General features: G+C 43.4%; 1 protein-coding gene across 1 annotated transcript; it reads right to left on the bottom strand.

Moving 5' to 3' along the window:
* Positions 1-14,234: 14,234 nt before the first annotated feature.
* LOC118776447 (protein C9orf135-like) lies at positions 14,235-20,325 on the bottom strand. Its single transcript, XM_036526805.1, has 6 exons — positions 20,291-20,325; positions 20,044-20,155; positions 19,555-19,676; positions 18,571-18,639; positions 15,516-15,579; positions 14,235-14,429 (listed from the first exon to the last, which is right to left on the bottom strand). Exons 1-6 carry the CDS (start codon positions 20,323-20,325, stop codon positions 14,235-14,237), a joined length of 597 nt encoding a protein of 198 aa, XP_036382698.1.
* Positions 20,326-20,815: the final 490 nt, after the last annotated feature.

The following is a 20,815-nucleotide window of genomic DNA, read 5'->3' as shown; positions in this document are numbered from 1 at the left end:
TCGGCAGGAGTCGCTTCTTAAATTGTGTTTCTTCAGAAGTATAAGTGAGGGGGGAAAACAGCATATACCACATGCATGTGCCTTCGCGCCACCAAGTTCGCCCGAGGTACTTATCTATCCACAGAGGGACGATAATTCTCTGGAAGTTGTCACGGTTAACGTTACATTGTTTAATTTCAGCCACCAGCCTCGTTCTGCATGCAGCTGAGGAGCAGCGTAAGGCAGGAGGCGGACTCTCTGGTAATACGTACCAGATTTTGACGGACACACCACTCCACTGACTGTCTCTCCACCACGTTGGACAAAGACACGGCTGCTTTGGTAGGGCCAATGTCTCATTTTACAGCAGTCTTTCATTACTCACCTCTTTCATCGCCCGTCAGAAAACTTAGGCACGCACTGATTTTCCTTTCCATTTTTGACATGTCACATAGTCGTAATGAATATTATTTGTCACGTGTGACCTATTTCTGAGCCGTTTTCAGTAAAATTGTTTCCGAAGTGATGGACGATCTAGATTAATATATATATATATATATATATACATTTTTTAAAGAATAGAATAGAATAGACTTTATTGTCATTGCACGGTGGGGGTGCAACGAAATTGTGGTCTACAACAGCAGCGCACTGAGGAACATTTATGTACACACAGTACAAATAAGGCACGCGACATAGGAGAAAAAAAATACAAAATATACAATAAAATACAATAAATACAGTAAAATACAAATTTACAAATTTAAAAAAGAAGACACGTTGTAAATGAAAAGAAATATAAAGAAAAACTTGTGCGTTAATATGACCTTTTTTAAAAAAACTACTTAAAGTGCACAGTGGAATTGCACAGTTGTATTGAGGTAGAGGGTTGGGGGGGGGGGGGGGGTGTCAGTGTTTGTTTGCAGTCTGTATGGCCCAGGGGAAGAAGCTATTTGTTAGTCTGGTGGTGTGGGACTTGATTGACCTGAAGCGCCGTCCGGAGGACAACAGGTCAAACAGGTGATAGGCGGGATGTGAGGAGTCTCCTGTGATGGCCTTAATTTTACTGAAGCTGCGGGATCTGGATATGTCGTCCAGGGTGGGCAGAGGGCAGCCGATAATTTTTTGGGTGGTGTTAATAACCCTCCGCACAGCCTTCCTGTCCTCAGCTGTGAAGCCTGCGTACCACACCCCCAGAGAGTATGTTACTATGCTCTCCACAGAGGAGTGATAGAAGGCCAGCAGCAGCTTCTTGTCCAGGTTGTTCGTCCTGAGGACACGCAGGAAGTGCAGCCACTGCTGAGCCTTCTTCACTAAGGCCTTGGTGTTGGGTGTCCAGGAGAGATCTGCAGAGATGTGGGTGCCCAGAAACCTGAAGGTGGTGACAGTTTCCACCCATTCTCCATTTATGAGGAGAGGGGCGTGGACTTGTCTGTGTTTCCTGAAGTCCATGATAAGTTCTTTTGTTTTAAGGATGTTCAGTGACAGGTTATTTTCTGAGCACCACACGGACAGTTTCTCTATCTCAGCCCTGTATGCCGTTTCATCCCCATCGGAGATGAGCCCAACCACGGTGGTGTCGTCCGCAAACTTAACAATGGCGTTGGTTGGGTGGGACGGAGCGCAGTCGGGAGTGTACAGGGCGTACAGTAGGGGGCTCAGCACGCAGCCCTCAGAACCAGTGCTGAGTGTGAGCGTGGAGGAGAGGTGGGGGCCAAGTCTGACAGATTGTGGGCGGTTTGTGAGAAAATGTTTGATTCAGGTGCAGGTGGGGAGGGGGAACCGCAGTTTGAACAGTTTTGTAACTAATATGTCCGGGATGATTGTGTTAAACGCTGAGCTGTAATCCACAAAGAGCGTCCTCACATAGCTCTTCCGGTTCTCCAGATGACTCAGCACAGAAGTGAACTGTCCACCACAGACATTGGAAGAGTATTGGATAGTTTACTCTGACCTTAGCAGTGTTTAATTCCAGAACATTAGCCATTACTGTAAAGACAGACATTGATATTGAACATGCATCCTTCAAGTGATGCCAGTTGAACTGCTTTGCAGCCAAACACAGGAGACCTTTCTCATGGTCCTTTAGTTCTGCAGAGTCACATGACCAAACATGACATGGCTAGTATTAGTTGCCCCCAAATTCTTTCACATTATGAGAAAATATTTTCAAAATACTTCTGTACCATTCATGAAGACACCCCCTTTTGGAACAGTAATACATGCATTAAACAATATATAATGTATAATTGGACTTGAAAATTTAAAGTATATAACACTTGCATTTTGAATTCCATAGTTTATTATCAGGTAATATGTAGAAAAAATCTGATATAATCACAACATCTATAGTTGCTTTTGGTTGCTATGTTACACTGTTATGACCTTTACCAACATGAAGTGAGGTTGTGTCAGTACTAAAACCAAGACATTCTCATTTCCCCAATTAATGCCACATTCAGGTTTTTAAACTTGAAACAGATTTCAGATGGATAGTCTACAGAAGCCTTGGTATTTCCCCAGGAAAAAATGATGCCATCAGCCTGGACGAGATTTATTTATTTATTTATTTATTCATTCATTATTTAGCTAGCTTTGTTTCTGTTATACTTGTACCATTATGCTGGGATTTTGTGTGTGTGCGTGTGTGTGTGTGTGTGTGTGTGTGTGTAAACATTGTTAGAGCTGCTGCCAATATGCACCACAAAGCGGCCCAGTCTGACACCAGCAGAGGATGAGGTCATGGAACAAAACAGTATGGTTTTACTGGTGTAAACTAAACTGCATGGTCACCCGGGATAAAGGCAACCACAACAGCAGATATATGGGCTAAGTGTGCTCATCAAGTGGCTGGAGTGGAAACAAAAACATTATGACGTCTTGTTCGGGGAGAAGAGCACTTCAGATGAAACGGTCTGCTGGAGGCAGCTGCTAGGAGTGCAGCCTCCCTACTGCAGAACACCCTCTGCAGGCTATGATACAGCCTCAGAGAAAAATTACAAAACACTGTTTGGAGCTTGAGCTGAATCTGTACAGTAAGTATCATATCTCCTACTGTGGGCAAAATAAGATGGGATCATCTGAGCATCTCAGGGTTTTCTTCCTACTGAATGAAATGAAACATCACGTGCCTCATCGGTTTGCTCCTCAGAAAGGTTTCAAAACCCCTTTCAAAATCTCCATGTAAATATTTATCCAGAGTGTGAGGGGGGTTTTTAAGGCATGAAAGTGATGAGGTTTTTTTTCCACTCTCATCCACTGCTATTGCTTTGACATCACCAGCATACAGGGAACTGCAATTGTGTTTTGTTTCTTTTTTCTTTTTTTGATGGCTTTAGTCATTCATATTATCATAAACATTACCTTAGATGGTGAAATTAATGCTGGCAGGACATGAGTGTCTCCTTGACAACAGATTGATCATTTTTCACTAAAGTCAATGGGAGTGGGAATATTTTGTGACCCCTTGGACCCTCGGCAAATCTTTGGACAGTGCTAAGGAGTCACGGTGGAGTAAGTGCATCTTTCCCAGGTTTGATTCCAAGAGAGTACTCTGCTGGAGCCAAGAAGGTGAAATGTGCGCCTGAAAGATAGATGTGGGTTTCTGCCGAGCAAAACAAAATTTAGGGTTATTATCACACAACAGAGAAATGCCTTTAGAGTTAAGCTCATTGAATATGTTTCTGCAAAAGTGCATTTGCCAGACCAGTGCTTAAACAGTCAAGCATTGTCACTATGCTCAGGTGATGCTTTGTCACAAAGCTCTGTTACCCAATGCAATGCCTGTGTGGGTATTGCCTCCACCCTCACACCAGGGGGTTGTTGGCTCTGCTCCAAGGACTAAGGTGATAAGACATTTTGGGGAGTGATTTTTGTGCACCTATCTTGTGCCACAGAAAGAGTGATAATGTCCACTGCTCAGGGCAGTCTGGGGTTGGACACAGCCCCATGTTTTGGGCTCCGCTTATCTCTCAGAGTCGGGGACAAATGCCCTGGTGATGGACATGTTTCTGCTGTCGTGACTGTTTCTGTCTATCTCTGAATGTAAACTATGTGCGGGGGCTCCTTCCAGCTAAGACTGAACTAAAGTGTTGCTGTGATGAGCTTGAAGGGATGTATCCCACAATCCTCCCTCTCCTCACACTGTCCGGTCCTGCTCTGGCCCCCAGATTCTTATCTGCATACAGTGTAGACACCGTGCACCAATGGGGTCCAGTGCCAAAACGCCTCCCCTCTGATGAATAGAGTTTAGATGAGTCAAGCCCTGCCACAGGTTCCTGGAGGACAGCAATCCAGCTGCATCTGCATCTTTACTCAGATGTCTGGCTCTGTCCCAGAGCTGGGGTGATCAATTATATTGGTCTGATAAACATCAGGTGTTTGAGATCTCAGAACATGTGCTTCAGATACTAAGGCCCTCCAGGACCAGGGTTGAGTAGCTCTGCAGACACTGTGGCCCTCCAGGACCAGGTTCAAGGAGCCCTGCGGACACTGTGGCCCTCCAGGACCAGTGTCAAGTAAACCTGCAGGCACTATGACCCTCCAGCACCAGGGCTGAGTAGCCCTGCGGTCAATGCGGTCCTCTTGTATAAGGATGAGTAACTCTATAAAAGTGCAGAGAACACACAAACCCAGTTTAGCCCCTTTGAAGTCTGATAGGGGGCAGGGTGTGATGGGGTGCTGACAGGGAAGACACTGCTTCTCAAAGCAACAAACAGAAGAGGAGAATGATGCAGTCCTTTCAGTGTATGTGTAAGATATTCTGCTGTGACTCTAACAGTTTAATGGGTTGTCTGGGCCCTGGCATCCAGCAGTGTGAGTGTGTGTGTGTGTGTGTTTGTGTGTGTGTGTGTCTGTGTTTTAGCAGTTTGATCACTCTGGACAGCAGCTGCAGGAGGTTCAGCAGCTTAGCGTCTGGCTCAACCTGAGCGTCTTTCAACAGCTCCACGCCAAGTTTAACAATTCAGAGTGTCTGAGTAGGATATGTAAATCAATTTACTTTTCCTAACTGCTAAACCATAACAGCTACTTTCCATTACTCGACAGCAACTATGACAACTGCACCACAAGAGACAGAGTGCAGCATGCTTTAGTCTCAATAAAATTTGATCTACGCTGCACTCTGAAATGCAACTGAAATGTTGACTATTATCTAACACTATGACAATGGGAACATTCACCATCTGTTATGTCAAGATCCCCTGGAACGCCTTGGTTTCAGGTGTTTGGCTTTCATTTTACAGACCCTATCAAACTGAAAGTTTGCAAGCTAGATAGTAAAAGAGGTCTGGTATAAGAGTTTATAAAGGAGGCTATTAGACAATGTATGAAGTAATTTTACATTCTGAGAGATGGTATAAGAGCTTATAAATTCATTTTACATTCTGATGCTGAAAAAGTTTACATAGGAGAGTATGGGAAAGTTTACACATGTTTTACATTTTGAGAGGGTTTATAACAGTTTTAGATTCTGTTGTACATAGTGGGAGGAAATAAGACTTGAAATAAGACTTATAACTATACATGAGTTATACATACTGCCTACTGTGATACTAGTGGAGAGTTATATAAAGTTTTACATTCTTGGAGGGTTTATGACAGTTTTACATTCTGTTGTATATTCTGAGAGAATTAAACATTTGAAAGAGTATGAGAGACTTTATGAAAGAGATTTACATTCTGAGAGGCTATGAAAGAGTTTATGAAAGAGTTTTTGTTTTGTTCTTCAGGGCGAGAGGATCTGTGCTACAGCTGCCCATCCGGCACTCTAATCCTGGAGCTTCCTGTCCGCCAGCACTGAGCTGCATGGGCACAAACACAGCTGGAGGCCAGAGCAGAGAGAGTGACCCCAACACCCAGCTATAGCAGAGAGAGTGACCCCAACACCCAGCTATAGCAGAGAGAGTGACCCCAACTCCCAGCTATAGGAGAGAGAGTGACCCCAACACCCAGCTATAGGAGAGAGAGTGACTCCAACACTCAGCTATAGGAGAGGGAGTGACCCCAACATCCAGCTATAGGAGAGAGAGTGACTCTAACACCCAGCTATAGGAGAGAGAGTGACCCTAACACCCAGCTATAGGAGACAGAGTGACCCTAACACCCAGCTATAGCAGAGAGAGTGACCCCAACACCCAGCTATAGCAGAGAGAGTGACTCTAACACCCAGCTATAGCAGAGAGAGTGACTCTAACACCCAGCTATAGGAGAGAGAGTGACTCCAACACCCAGCTATCGCAGAGAGAGTGACTCTAACACCCAGCTATAGCAGAGAGAGTGACTCTAACACCCAGCTATAGGAGAGAGAGTGACTCCAACACCCAGCTATCGCAGAGAGAGTGACTCTAACACCCAGCTATAGGAGAGAGAGTGACTCCAACACCCAGCTATAGGAGAGAGAGTGACTGTAACACACAGGGGAGCCTGAGTGTGAGGCAACCAGTATGCCCTTCTCTCTTCTAACTTTCTCTCTCTCTCTGTCCGTCTCTCTGACTCTCTGTAAAGCTGCTCTGGATGTCAGGCTTTCAATTCCCCCTTGGCCAGGAGGTGCAGCAGCACCCCCCCCCCCCAAACTTCTAACTCTTATGTAACCTCATGTTTAGATTGGAGGCCATCCTGGTCCCTCAGGAGAGGGGTGGGGCGACACTAGTGGCTACTAACTTCAGAAGGGGTACTGAGAAAAGAGCTGCGCCTGTGGTGTTTTTGGGGTGCTCTCCTGGTGAGAAGACCCAAGAGATTAGGGGATAGGGAAAAAAAACATCTTGAGGAAGAGAAAGTGAGAGAGAGGGTGAAACACAATGAGACACTGTTTTTGTGACATGCCGTTATGGTGAGGTTAACATTGCATCATTTATTACCAAATATCAAACATCTTACAGATGTCTATTGTACAGTCTGTTTGCCCAGTCCCCAATCTCTCTGCGCACACCTAATACAGATCGGTGCATAACCCTGTGTGACACCAGGCAAGGCTGCCACCTGTTCTCACATGTTCTGTGTGAGTGTTCAGGTTTAGGTCAGGCGTGGCAAGAAATCAATGTTTGAAATAAAGGTACCCCCCCCCCCACTTTCAAAAAAAAAAAAAGAAAAAGAGAAGAAAATGTTCTTGTTTCAGTTTCCCATCATTTTTAACATGTCTGTTTGGCCACCTTTAAGAAAAGCTCCGTGCTCCTGCAGGATGAATTTGAAAACCGAATCATAGATGTATCAAACATCTGTGTCCCGACCTCTCCTCTTTGAAAAAGCAATAAAATGGAGGGAAAGCAGTCACAGATGGTGCAGAAGTTGATTCTGCAGACCTCCTTGTGGAGGTTTTTATTTTTTTCTACCTCTCGTTTGGCTTTCAGGCCGGTGCTGTGGACCTGGTCCTTTGAGGCAAAGCAGAAAAACAGGCTGTAAGGCTCGCCTGACTCGTAGGCCATGTTAAAGCTGGATGGATTCTCCCTCCTTTGAATATCACGCCAGATCATCATTGGCTCTATGCCTGGGAAATCTGAGCTCAATGGGCAGTGGGCATGTCTCAGCACTCACAGACATGTCCCTGTTTAATGTCTCTGCACTCACAGACATGTCCCTGTTTAATGTCTCAGCACTCAGCACTCACAGACATGTCCCTGTTTAATGTCTCTGCACTCTGCACTCACAGACATGTCCCTGTTTAATGTCTCTGCACTCTGCACTCACAGACATGTCCCTGTTTAATGTCTCTGTACTCTGCACTCACAGACATGTCCCTGTTTAATGTCTCTGTACTCACAGACATGCCCCTTTTTGTGAATGGGAATTTTTTTCATAGACACTTTTTAAAAATGGAATAATTCAGCTATTAACATTCATAATGCTGTGTGTTTCATTTTCACTGGAATCTTTACACAGGGGAAAAGGGTGAGACAACCACATTTAGTGAATAAAAGTTAGTAGGTTAGAACATTGTGTTTCAATACTGAATGGCCCAGTATAGCATGGATCAGTACAGCGTGGAATAATACAGCATGGTTCAGCATTGAATGGCCCAGTATGCCATGATTCAGCACTGAAAGGGTTAGCACAGCACACTTAATTAGACAGTGGTCAGTGATTTATCATTTAAAAATCTCTGTCCCTTTCCCCTGCTGGTGTCCACATTTACTAACAGAGATGTACTTGTAACAAATCTCAATAACTGTTATTTAGAGAGCTGCTGCTGTTGTTTTGTTGTCCTCACATCTTTTGTTTTTGATCCTGTCACGAATAGAGAGGTGGTGAGAGAACCGGGTTGCCCTAAGGCTACAACACTTAAAAGAAGTGACTCTTTTGTTTTGTGTCTTCAGTTTGCAGCCATCAGACACTCCACAGAGAGCAGAGAGACCAATGCAAATGTGGTGATTGAAACCAAATCCCCAAAGAATAAGAAACATGCAGTAATTCTCCACATGTGCCAGAGTCAATGGGAAAAATGGCAACCTCTTCCTGTTCCTGTTTGAACTCTGGCAATAACAGGCAGGTGTTTTACACAGTTTTACCATGTTTTCATCCATTACTTCCTGTAATTGAGGCAAATTACCGTCAAAATGACAATAATGTAAAAGACTATTTTAGGATGAATCCAAGGGAAAACGATTAACGGCATATATCCAGGCAGCCATTAAGTACATGGCCTTCCTAAGACTGACCGATAAATCTTTGATGCATCCAACCAAACACGTTTCCCCGGGTTTCAGAAAACAACCCCCCTGCAGCTGCCCCTGCTTGCATTCACTGAAGAAAAAAGGACAAGAAGAGCTTGAGAAACAACCATGTGGACAGCATAACCAACGACAATGAGAAGTAGAGGATGAGGTCCGAAGGAGAAGGAGCCGAGGGATGAGCCCAGGGCATTTCACACATGGTGTTAATCCTGTAAAAACTCCTCTCCTCTCCCCTCCACTCCACTCCCCTGCCCTCCAGTGCCACCGCATCGTTCTCCTCGTTCTCTCCCTCCCTCTCTCGCTTACTCATCCTCCCCTCTGCAGCCCTTTCAAAGCCCCGCTCGACGGGAGACGACCTTGACGGAGTCGCTGTTGCGGCTCGGCCCTCGACGGGACCGGCTTTGATGTCCACATGTGGGCATATTTCACGGAGGGGCAGTCGTCATGCGCTCGTATGGCCCAGAGCAGAGGGCAGCCCGAAAACCACAAACACTGCAGGAGGAGGCCTGTAATTAGCCCTGGACTGCCTGGAGAGGAGAGCGATATTTTCCCCTCCCGCCCAAATGTGGGGTGTGAAGAAAGCCTGATGGCACACAAAGCTGTTCTGCCAGTGGGCACCCTGTTTGGCCAACACACACTGAGCTGGGGTGACTCCCGCATACTACACTGCCGCACTGCCCAGCCCTGTCAGACAGAGAGAACCTCTAAACTAGTTCTGCGGAGACACACAGAGTTCGGACAGCCTAATGTCAGTCATAGTTTTGGTAAAAATAAAAAAATCCATAAATAATTGATTATCGGTTCTGTCTTTGCTATTTCCAGCTTTCTTCAGTCTCAGTCTCAGAGAATCCCAGTCACCCTCATCCCGCCCCACCCTGTTCTGTGTGTTCTTACATTTCTTGTGTGCTGCGCTATAATTTTGATGATTTTTAAATGAAATTACAGAGCAGCCCTAAGTTTTCTTCTACGTTCCACTTTGTTGTGTGTAATGTTACTGTAACTGTAGGTTTCCATGGTCTTACCTGCAGCAGGGTTTGTGCCAAGGAGCACTGTCTCACAAGTCACTATTTCACAGTAGTTATAACCAAGCTGTTTTCTGCCACTTTCTGCTACTGTGCCAACATGCTGGCACATGCCACAATGGCTTCACCCCTTCTCTCTAATTTCAGCAGAGACACAACAATCATTCCTTTGTAGTATAAAAATCTGCATTTTGGAGAAGAAAGGGACTCTATATTCCAGCTGCCTTAACCACTGCAGTTTCAAACAAAAGTTTGGAGAAAGCATTTTTCAGACAGTGCCTCATGTAATCAGCCAAATTTTACTGAGACCATTTTCTCATCCTGTTTCAATCCTGCCTCACTGTACCTTCACCATCCTCTCTCGGCTGTGCCCCAGCGTATTCCTCCACCTCCCTAGTCTCTCCAGTCTTTCAGTTGCCCGGGAAACAACATCTACACAGGTCAACAACCTCGCCTGCACTGGTCAGGTGCAAATTATTAAGGTTGTACCAGACACACCAGCAAACAGTGAAATGTATTGTCTGGCCTTTAGCAACAAATGCTGTTGCGTAGCAAGTGGTTGCTGTATCAGATGGTTTTAATTGGGCCCACACGCACTAAACTAGCTAGCTAACTGAGAGGGGGGGTAAAATAAGACTACGAACACCTTGTAAATGGTCGTTGCTGTAGGCAGCAACCTGATCCAAAAGAACTACCTTTACATAGCTTGCTAGCTGGTTAGCTAGCTGCACTATGCATATGTATGCATTAAAGCATGTCATTTTTGCAGAGCTTTGATATGGCAGGAAACATCGCCTTGCCCATGACAAACTGCAAGGAAAGCATACTGGATTGGCCAAGCTTAAGCAAAATAAAATACCCATTTTAATACTTCCATCGATCTTTTCATATATATTATTTTCAATCTATTAGCTTATGTTGCCCAGTGAACACATATTTAATGGACTATTTCTTTTAACATTTTTTAATGTATGTTTGATGACCTTTGCAGAGTTGAGGAAACCTCTGGACGGGAGAGAGTGATGAGGCCTTACTCTTCCATCACCACCTCCAGACTCTTGGAGTCTGAGGACTAAGCCAGTCACGGGTTGGAGTAAAGTCTTGAATGGCACCACAGGAGCTGGAATGACAGCTTCTGTTTGGTGGGTGAGGGGCTGTGTGCCTGGTTCTGAGTCCTCCAGAGCGGTTCACCTGAATGATTTGTTGTATGACAGAATAAGTTGAACCCTTGTGCATAATTTTGGGGAACCTGTAAAAACGTTTAGGGTTTATGCTCTCAAGGGTCACAGTAAGGCACTTCAGTTCTGAGCATCAGGCCTATGCATACATTTTTCTAGGGTCAGCAAGATTTGTCTGTTAAGTACATTAAAATTTCTGGTGTGCATCAGTGTTTAGTCTAGTACATGATTTCTCTGTTGACCAGTTAATTTGTCTCAGATTTTGCATTGATTGCGGACTGACAGGCAAATTGTCATTTGCTAGATTTATTTAATCAAGGTCATTTTTATTTTGAGGTGAAATTTGTCTATTCAGTGGCTGATATGAAAAATCCCCAGGGAAGTTTGTTAAATTTTTTCATACCACAGAGCTAGGATCTCTTTTAAGAATTTGGCCCAAACTTTGGAATTATGTTAGATAATTATGTAGCAATAGTAATTATGTTAGATAATCTCATAACGTCTTCAGTTCATTCAAAATGGCACTTTATTTTTAAATGCATGAAACCATGGTTCTCGTGCCACACTGCAACACACGTCTGAAAATCCACATGGGAAAGAAGAGAACCCCCCAGGGGGAAGTGCAGTAGCTGAATTTTAATGTTCCATTTAACGCGCGTGCGGGGGGTTTCCGCCCAAGTGAAATGAAATACAGGAGCACAGACGCCACAGTTCTGCCATACGTAGACATGCCATGTCTGTGGGGGTCAGGGAACAGGGGAAGGCAGCTGCGAAAGAGTTTGGTTTCCTCATCTCTAAGCATTAGGCATGGAAACACTCAAAACAGCTGGGCGACCACAGTGTTGGAAAATGTCATCTCTTAGAAAGTTTGTTGCTGAAACACACTTTCCATAGTGCGGGCACTTGGGTATGTGTGTATGTTTGCGAGTACAGGCTTATGTGAGCATGTGTGTGTGTGTGTGTGCATGTGTGTGTGCACGCGTGTGTGTGTGTCTGTCTGTCTGTCTGTGTGTCTGTGTGTGAAAGCAAAGTTTCATGGGCGCTGAGAAGAACTGTGAGGACCCTGACAGCTCCCATTGTTAAAAGAGATTCTTATCACCCTACATCCATTATTCAGGACCAATCAAGGAGCTTCTGTGTTTGCTATGTGTATACTATGTGTTTGCAAGTTTACATGTCAACGAGTTAACATGTTTGCAAGTTTACATTTGGGGAAAATATCATATCAGTCCATTCCCTTTGTATTGGTGTCTTCTATTCGTCATAGCTAAAAACAGTGATAAAACTGCAGGACATGGTGGGGTCAGTTCACGGGGAGAAAGGGGAGGAAAAGCAATCTGGAAGCACGGAAAGAAAAGCAGTGATTTACTGTCTCTCCAGTTCTGCTGATACATGGCTGTGTGGCTGGAGGATCGCTTCCAAGCTGGACCTCTGTCTCCCAAAGAGGACTCACTCGCCCGAGAGGCTGTCGGGATGTTCCCTCAGACCCAGTCTGCATCCTACCTGTCTGCCTTGTAACGCTTATAATCCAGTCATGGAGAGTGAAAAAGTAACAATGAACTCACAATTAATGCATTGATTTGTTTGTTTGTTTTTGGGTAAGATGGTCCTAGCCATGGCTGCTCAGTTACTTCTCTGCACAATTTCTAGAATGCATTCTTCCACCACAGTGGAATGTTAATCATATTGCACCAATTATTTCGGGGGTTTCAGTCTCTGGACAGAAGTTTTGGTCCCTCCCTCACTGCCCGGCACTGCAGAGCACCATTACTCAAAATATGCATTAGCTGAGCTAAAGTTTAGAGTCCTTAACATTAAGATACACTGAATGCTGAGTCTCGCTGTTCTCTATGCCTACCAAGCATCCTTCCTTCCTGAATCCCCCTGTTTTGAATGGCAGCCTTAATACTGCTGACGTAAGCAAAGGCCCACACAAGCTATGGTTTCATCAGGGCAAACACAGAAGCTCCTTGATTGGTCCTGAATAATGGATGTAGGGTGATAAGAATCTCTTTTAACAATGGGAGCTGTCAGGGTCCTCTCAGCGGCCATGAAACTTTGCTTTCACACACACACACACACACACACACAGTCTCTCTTTCACGCTGTCTCTCTCTCTTACTCTCTGTCTGCCTCTCTCTCTCTCTTTCTATTGAGCCTGATGTCTGCTTTGAACCTGACAGTGTGAGTATTTTTTGCTCTGTTGTTTTTTCTGTTTTATGTGGAAATCAAATGACAAAATTTCTAATCGTCTCGCCTTGGGGTGTGCTCCACAGAGACACAGTTTTTTTTTCACACTCAGTTCTTCTCAGCTTGTAATGAGTGATCAGCTTTAAAGCTGGGTATCTGATGCTATGCTTAGACAAGAGCGCGTCACCCTCAAATGCAACATTCCCTGGGCAGCTAATGGCTTCCAGAGATTCAGAAAGCGCCTGTCATTTTTTCTAAATAGGACAGTAATAGGCACTCCTGACCGAGTGAGGTTTCTGTGGACATCTTTGCTGTCATGTCATGTGCCCTTGTATCTAAAAAAGAACGCCATGAATATTCTTGGGGAAAATGATGTCACCCTTGAAGATGCATTAAAACAGACTTGGCAGAGAGAATCCTCTTGATTCTAATGTGAGGGTTTTAAGTTTTCCGCCTTCACTCTGGCACATTCTTAAAATTATGGGACTCGAGACTGTTATTTTCAATGTAAGCAACCTTAAACTTAGATCATGTTAAACATAAAGAAGGGAAACCAATAGCTGATTTGATTTAGATTTTTCCTCTTGACTGGGTGAAATTTGCACCCACGCTCACACACCACTGAGTTTAGACAGACATGTGGAGCATCTGAGCCCATCTTTATCGGGCAAGTGTAAGATTTTTGTAATACCCCAGCATTCAAAATCTTAATGGCTAGTTTTGCTGGGGCCAACTCATGTAAACTGAAAAGAAAAAACACCTCCTCCTTGGCCAAGATATGGCGTGTCTGGACATGCTCGTTCTTTAGTTTCGAAGTAGCTCAAATACTCAACATACTAAAATTAAGTATATGTGGTAGAAGAAAAACCAGAGGGTGACACTCTAATTTGGATTGGCAGTCAAATCACAGGAGTTTAATCATAAAACCACAGCGTATTTGACATGCAGTGAAATGGAGAGTTCTCTTGTTCCCCCAGTTAACCATGGAGAAGTGTAGTTCCGTCGGGTGCTGGAAAACCAAATTCAACCACCTCATATGGAACAGTTGCTCTTATTCAGGACATCATCTTAAATGTAAAAAACCCCCAAAACCTACAGCCAAATTTTAAAAATACAGGAACAACAATGACAAATGCTTTGCAGTGATACAGTTGGGATCTGGACGGAAAGGCTTCATTTTGCAAGCAAGAGCTTTTCCATCAGGGGGCGCCACTCTGTTGGCAGATGGGGTTGGTGGGCTGGGAGGCCTGGATCCCAGCTTCTCTGGGTCCGTACACCCCACTTTCATCCTGCCACGTGTTCCGGCCTGAACGATGGTAATCCGCTGTGTCCGTGAACTGGGACACGCGCTTCCTGAACATGGCAGCACCATCCGGTTGGTCCTGCATCACCTTCTGGAAAAATGACAGAGGGACTGAGGTTGGACACAGTGGTTTCTCTTATTTTATCAAATAAAGGATAAGCCCAGAGAGAAATGGTGGGAATACATTGGATAGATCTGTGTATAAAACAGAAATTAATGCAAACAAAGCTATGAAATCTTAGTAGCACCAAAAGCCTGGCACTTTTACAACACCACGACCATTGTCACAGCTTCAGTGTTTATAGACACACACACACACACACACACACACACACACACACATACCCAACTAATATAATAATATGTATACCCAACACAACTTCAAACCTCTCAGGCTACTGTCAATGGGCGTGTTAACTCCACATACTCATCTGTCCCTTTTGAAGTAGGTACGTGGAGGGAAGCCTCATTTCAACGCAAGGAAACTGACGCAATATAATTCTTATTCTTTATTTCCTCTTCAAAATGAGGAATGAATATTTGAAACAAATAAAGAGTCTAAAGTGAAACGTATGTTGTCCTTTGGGCAGGAGGGCTAAGCTCTGAACTGCGTCCTGTTGCAGAGACTTAGAAACGATATTACACATCTGGTCGCAGTTAGGGGAAAAAAATAAAGACAACCCATTAGATATACCAATAAAAAATTGCTTCGGCTTTAAGGGTTTACTTCAGCAAATTTCTCATGCACTCTGCATATCAAAATGTTACAAAACAAAAAATCAGTTCAATAAAGACATAAATCATTCTGTTAGTAGTGTGGATAGGATCAGTTGAAAATGCACATCTGTTTTTCTTTTTTCAATGCACTACTCAATAGACAGCTACCACCACAGAGTGATCACAGATAGCATACAAACATTAACTTTGCAGTAAGATCCAAGGCTCAACCAAACAAGAACATAAATATTTCATTTATGTCAAATTGCCATTTGACAACTAACAGAGAAAAAAGTCATACATTATGAGGTCATACATTATGATCATATTCCATGAGCCAGACATAATTAATAATATACTACACAGGTATTTCTGTCGACATGAGTTATGAATATAAATAGTGTATGTACAGCATTTATGTGTTCATGAATATGTAATTATGCTTGATGGCATAACTTACAATTTCTTTTTTGCTGTAGACATGAGGAGATAGATAATCCAGGCCATATGTGGTCCTCAAGTCCCTGAAATGAAAGATGTACAGTATTCAATAAGACCAAAGCATGCTTTTTAACCTTTTGGTGAGCCCAGACCCCCACATAGAAAGACAGCAAAAGAACCCCCTTGGCAAAGAGTCTATCTTTACATTAACCATTTCTGTAGTGCTCATATGTAAATAAACACTGAGTTAAGTATAGCGTTTAACTGGAGATTTTGCCTCTCCAGTGATGTGATACCATCAAAGGCTTCTCTGACAAGTGGGCTGTATTACCATGATTAATATGATTTCCACTGATATTTATTTTCTTTCCCTTAGCAGGACCCCTTTCATGTTCTTCTTGGACCCTTGAGGGGTCCCCAGAACCCTGGTTCAGAGCTCTAATTCCAAAGCTCTTCAAAGCTCATAACCCACTAAATGTAATGAGCCCATTTCTTTCCTGCGGGCCATAGCTGGTGAGAACTGGACTAGTACATTCCCCACTAAAAACTACAAACAAGATTCGGTCTGGGTGGATTTTAACATCTACATTTCCATCAACTGCGTCTGTTGTAGTCCTGAAATGACACCTGGCTAAATACTTTAAAGGGAGGAATGTGGCCACATGGCAGAACACAGTGGTGGATGTACAACGAAGAGATGCATGTGATAACTCACACTCACCGTAACTATTTTTGGAATTATGGAAACAGTTGGTTTACAAACACAACATAAGTTTGTTTGGCAACTGAATGGCATGCACAACATGCAGTGAGCTGTTCTCCACATGTATCTGACTGCACACTCCAGTCCCTTCCATTTCTTACAGACTGTGGGACATGACCCACAGTCTGTGGAACTCCTACTGTGGCCCAATCAAAACAGTTTGGAAACTGAGGAGCATTTCACACAGAGGGGCCTGAAAAATATGACATGAGTTATGGAAAACAGTGTTATTCATATATACCCACGATGCTCCCAAAGAGCTCCACGGCAACAATTTATAGGATGGCCAACAGTGTTCTCACGATCTGTAGGCCTGGCGTTTGTGGATGTTCGTCAGAAGCTTGAAAGTGGTACAGAATACGGGCCGTGTGGTGTGTAAAATGCACCGGCGGTATCTGCCATGTGTGTGTGTGCCCAGACAGTGTTGCAGCAGGAAAAGATTCGTTTTCCTCGACCTTGCCCTCCAGACTGCTGCGGTACCAGTAAGCCCTCACTTTTTCCACGCTCTGACTCCATCTCTTATGCAACCTTCTTTGAAAGCTGTTTTTTTAAGAATGGAACATCTTTTTTACAAGAAAAAGGAAACCAAAGTGTTTCTGACAAAAAATAGAAGCAGCTCACTTGCTGTTCCTTGATTATTTTATTTTTCAGGTGATTATTACTTAGATGTTCTTATGACTGCCATTGCACTCATATATCCAAATGGGTATTTATGGAAGCAATTATTGATAAGCACCTTGCTCAAGGGCATAATGTGGGATGTGAACCCACAACCCACTGGTTATAAGCCCACTCCCTTAACTGCTTCTCCCTGATAGAAAAGAAAGTGCTGTACGTAAAGATGGGGCAAATCACATCTGATTCTACCCCTGCTCTTACACACAATACCGATGGCATACACCTAACCTGATACATCATTCAGTTCAGTAACTGACCATTGAAACTTATGAAAAACAAAATCAAACTCAAATACATACCCCATTCATGTTTGTACCAATTAAGTCACTTGACCAATAGAAAACTAAAACCCAGCAGGACCTCCCTGTGGTTAAAGTACAAAAAGACTTCATTTCTGATGGAACGGGAGTCAAACAGCACACCATAACTGTACAGCTCCCTCACCTGGTCACAGATGGTGAGGCAACTGAAATTAATTTGTCTCAGAGCATCACCTCATTTGATTCATCTTAGATCATCAACCAACATTCTTCAATTTTTTTTACGAAAAATAATGTCTCTTTGTAATGTCAACAGACTTTAGAAGACTGAAACTTGCACGCAAACTGTTTCTCAATAATAACCTGACTTAGAAAAATAGTATGTGTGTGTCAGAGTGTCATTCTTTACAGTAATACAATCCTTTAGCACCTTGCTGTAAGAAATGCTGGAGTGCGTACATGTCTTGGCGGTTTTATGTGTAATGTTATGTATGGCCATGTCACTAATGCCTCCTTGCAAAAGCGTGATACAGTTACAGAAAATATATTCTTACAACAACTCCTTTTAATAATGACCTCGACAATGAAAGAATTGTTTGACAGTGATGAAAATGACAGTGATTTATTTGCTTCATGGACATTTTCATCTTGGATGACCCACATAGTTTATCCATTTTTCATTTATGACGGTGAACATTCAGGTAAAGTGTTCTACCGTTCACACCTATACAGTAGTAATGCCCAACATGGGATTCAAAATCACAGTCCTCTAGGTAAGGCCTTAGGCCCCACTCTGCCATTCTACAGAACCACCACAATGTCAGCCATTGATTACTGATATATCTTCTCTTTTTTTTATTATTAATTGATTAACACTTGCTCGTCCACAATTCATGGGGTATGCTTATGTGATAGTTGGCTTGACTTTTTCAGCCACAAGGGGGAGCCATTCTGACACCACTGTTTGGAGGAATGGCGCCCTCGCTCTGAGACTTGAGAGCCCCTGAGTTTTCTCTCTGATCAGTATGAAGAAACAAGCATGTCGACGCTGTTATTACTACAAGGCAGTTCTGTAAGGTTCCATCTGTAATTGCAGTGCTGGGGCTTTGCCGGCTTTGGCTGTGGCACATAAGGTCATGGAAAATGATGTGATGGCCGTAATTTGACACTGCAGGGTATGGAGAAAATACCACAGCGGGGGGGTTGGGGGGGCTCAGGTACTCAGGGTTTCCAGCCCTCATTGAAAAACTAGATGCAATAACAGTCTCAGAAGAAGGGAGACAGAGGCAGCCTAAATCGGTTCTGTCAAAGCTACCAGCCTCCCTGTCAGCTGGCCCTCATGCCCTCCTGCTAGCAAGTGCTCTATGCCTTACATCTGGTTGTGGCCAGTACGGTGACGTGGCAAGACTGCATTATATCCTGTCTTCGGTCGCATCGTCTCCCTGGAGGGACACAGTCGAGGGAAAGAGTTAGCACAGGACCACCTGGCAGTGATCAGTCTTGCACCAATGTGGATTCCTCCTTAAAACATTAATTCAAATGTAGCAATGCATAACTCAACTGCTTTTAAAAACTATAAATATGCCCTGAAATTATTTGGTTCTTTTTGGGTTGGCACTCCATGATAAGATTATATCACTTTATTGTCCTTGAATGAAAATATGGTTACCTCAGTTCTTACAAGGGTGCAGTTCAAAATAATATTGCAAGATATGAGTACAGGTACACAGAAGATATGTGAGACACAACAGTACAGGCAATTGGACAACAACAGAAAAAGAGTGCATTCACACACATAAACAAATCTAGTTCTTTTTACATTTGGAATGTTTGAGGCATTCGGGATTAATCTTCTGCAAAACTGAAAGTTGTGTCCTATTATGGGTAATAGCCTATCGTAATTTCTGTGGTATCAAGCAGGATGACATTGATATACATCCCACAGAAACAATGCCAATCTACTACAGGGATATTACCTACATTCATATCTGTGATGCTGTGGGTCAAGTAAAGAGGGAGTAGTTATAAATTTGAAATAGAACAAGAGGGTAGAACATACACACATGTTTTAAATATGCAATACGAATCTGTTCTTTACTTGGTTTCTTTCCTGCCTGGTACCATTTGCTTCTGTTAAATGAGAACCTTGTTTTTGGTCCATTATCTAAATGTTCTTATGTCCAAGAGGTGCCCTGAGCTCACATCATCAGGGCTGTATTTTAAACACACAGTGACACGGAACTTGATAAAGATGACAAACCTAAGCATCCATTTACTGCTCAGGTACAGATGCTGCCACGTGCTCACTGTGAAACTACTAATCTTGCACAGGGCCAGAAATTATGGACAATTCCTACCTGTCCAAGACTACAGACTGGAAAAGATCTGTCTGCACCATTGATCTCCGCGTGTTCATGACCTCGTGCTGTCTCTGAAGATTCCAGTGCGACAGCTGGTCTTCCGTAGTAGTGGTCCAGCCCTGAGGACAGGTATTGCGCGCTTTACTTACAGGCGCCTTACTATTCGACACAAGCGGATTAGTAGAGCACAAGATCTACCCCAGGGGCTGCTGGGGAATTTGCAGCGACCATTCACAATAAGTACCGATACAATTAGTGTTCAAAATGTTCTCTCTCTCTCTCTGCCCTGTACGTAGGAAAATAGACAAATAAATAAGGAAATAATAAAATCGTAAAAATAAAGCAACTTGTCGGTCATGCATCCCGTACACGCGCACATTTGTTTCATAAAATATGATTTCCACAAAGATTATTTATACAGTATGCAAATTACACACGTTTCCTGCACTGTCTGCCTGAGGGGGAGGGGGAGGGGGGAATACTCACAGTGTTGGTACAGGTTCCAAAATGTTTGTAGGTTGATCTATGTAACGACTTTTCTCCTTCTGGACACGCTGTTAAATCATAGTCCTTTGGCTCGGCCTCACGGGTCCTGTGCCTTGTATTGACAGCATTCGTAACGGTATGTTGAGGGCAAGTAGCAAGAATACCGGAAAGTCATTTACCGTCAATGAACGTTGAAGAAAGTGGAGAATCACGAGCACGCAAACATACAGTAGTTTGCTAAACTTACCAGTTTGAAACAAGCGTAGCTTTGCTGTAATGCATCTCGACTCCTGATGTGATCTGTTGATTACTGAAAAAATGAGTGTTGCCTCGTTGGCTACACTTTATAGTCCGAGTCTGGAGTCTCCGAGTCTCCTGTCGCTCTTTTTGAGGCTTGACAGAAATTAAACACTCCAATCAACGGCGTTACATTGAACAATGGTTGCAGCACTGGCTGACATTTTTAAAATATGGCGTTTTAGAGAACTTAAAAGATACAGATTATTGTATTATAACTGTGGTCTATTGTAAGTGTTGGATCAATAGGAGCAATTGTTATATGACCTTGACAACGATGTAAACTTTACTGAAAACCTGTACGAGGTTGCTAATGACTCCAGGCTGTTACTATGGTGAGTGGACAAGGGCAACTGCAATGTAACCCCGCTAACTTCCTTTCATTGGTTTAAGTTTCTTTAGCTAAAATAACTACATCACGCGAATGTTTTAATTCAACTAATTGTTATATTAACAAGAATAATACGAATAAATT

This window comes from Megalops cyprinoides, chromosome 4, assembly GCF_013368585.1.
Source record: "Megalops cyprinoides isolate fMegCyp1 chromosome 4, fMegCyp1.pri, whole genome shotgun sequence".
NCBI lineage: Eukaryota > Metazoa > Chordata > Actinopteri > Elopiformes > Megalopidae > Megalops > Megalops cyprinoides.
Note: the sequence above shows the minus strand (reverse complement) of the source record. Positions and strands in the feature narration are given on the sequence as shown.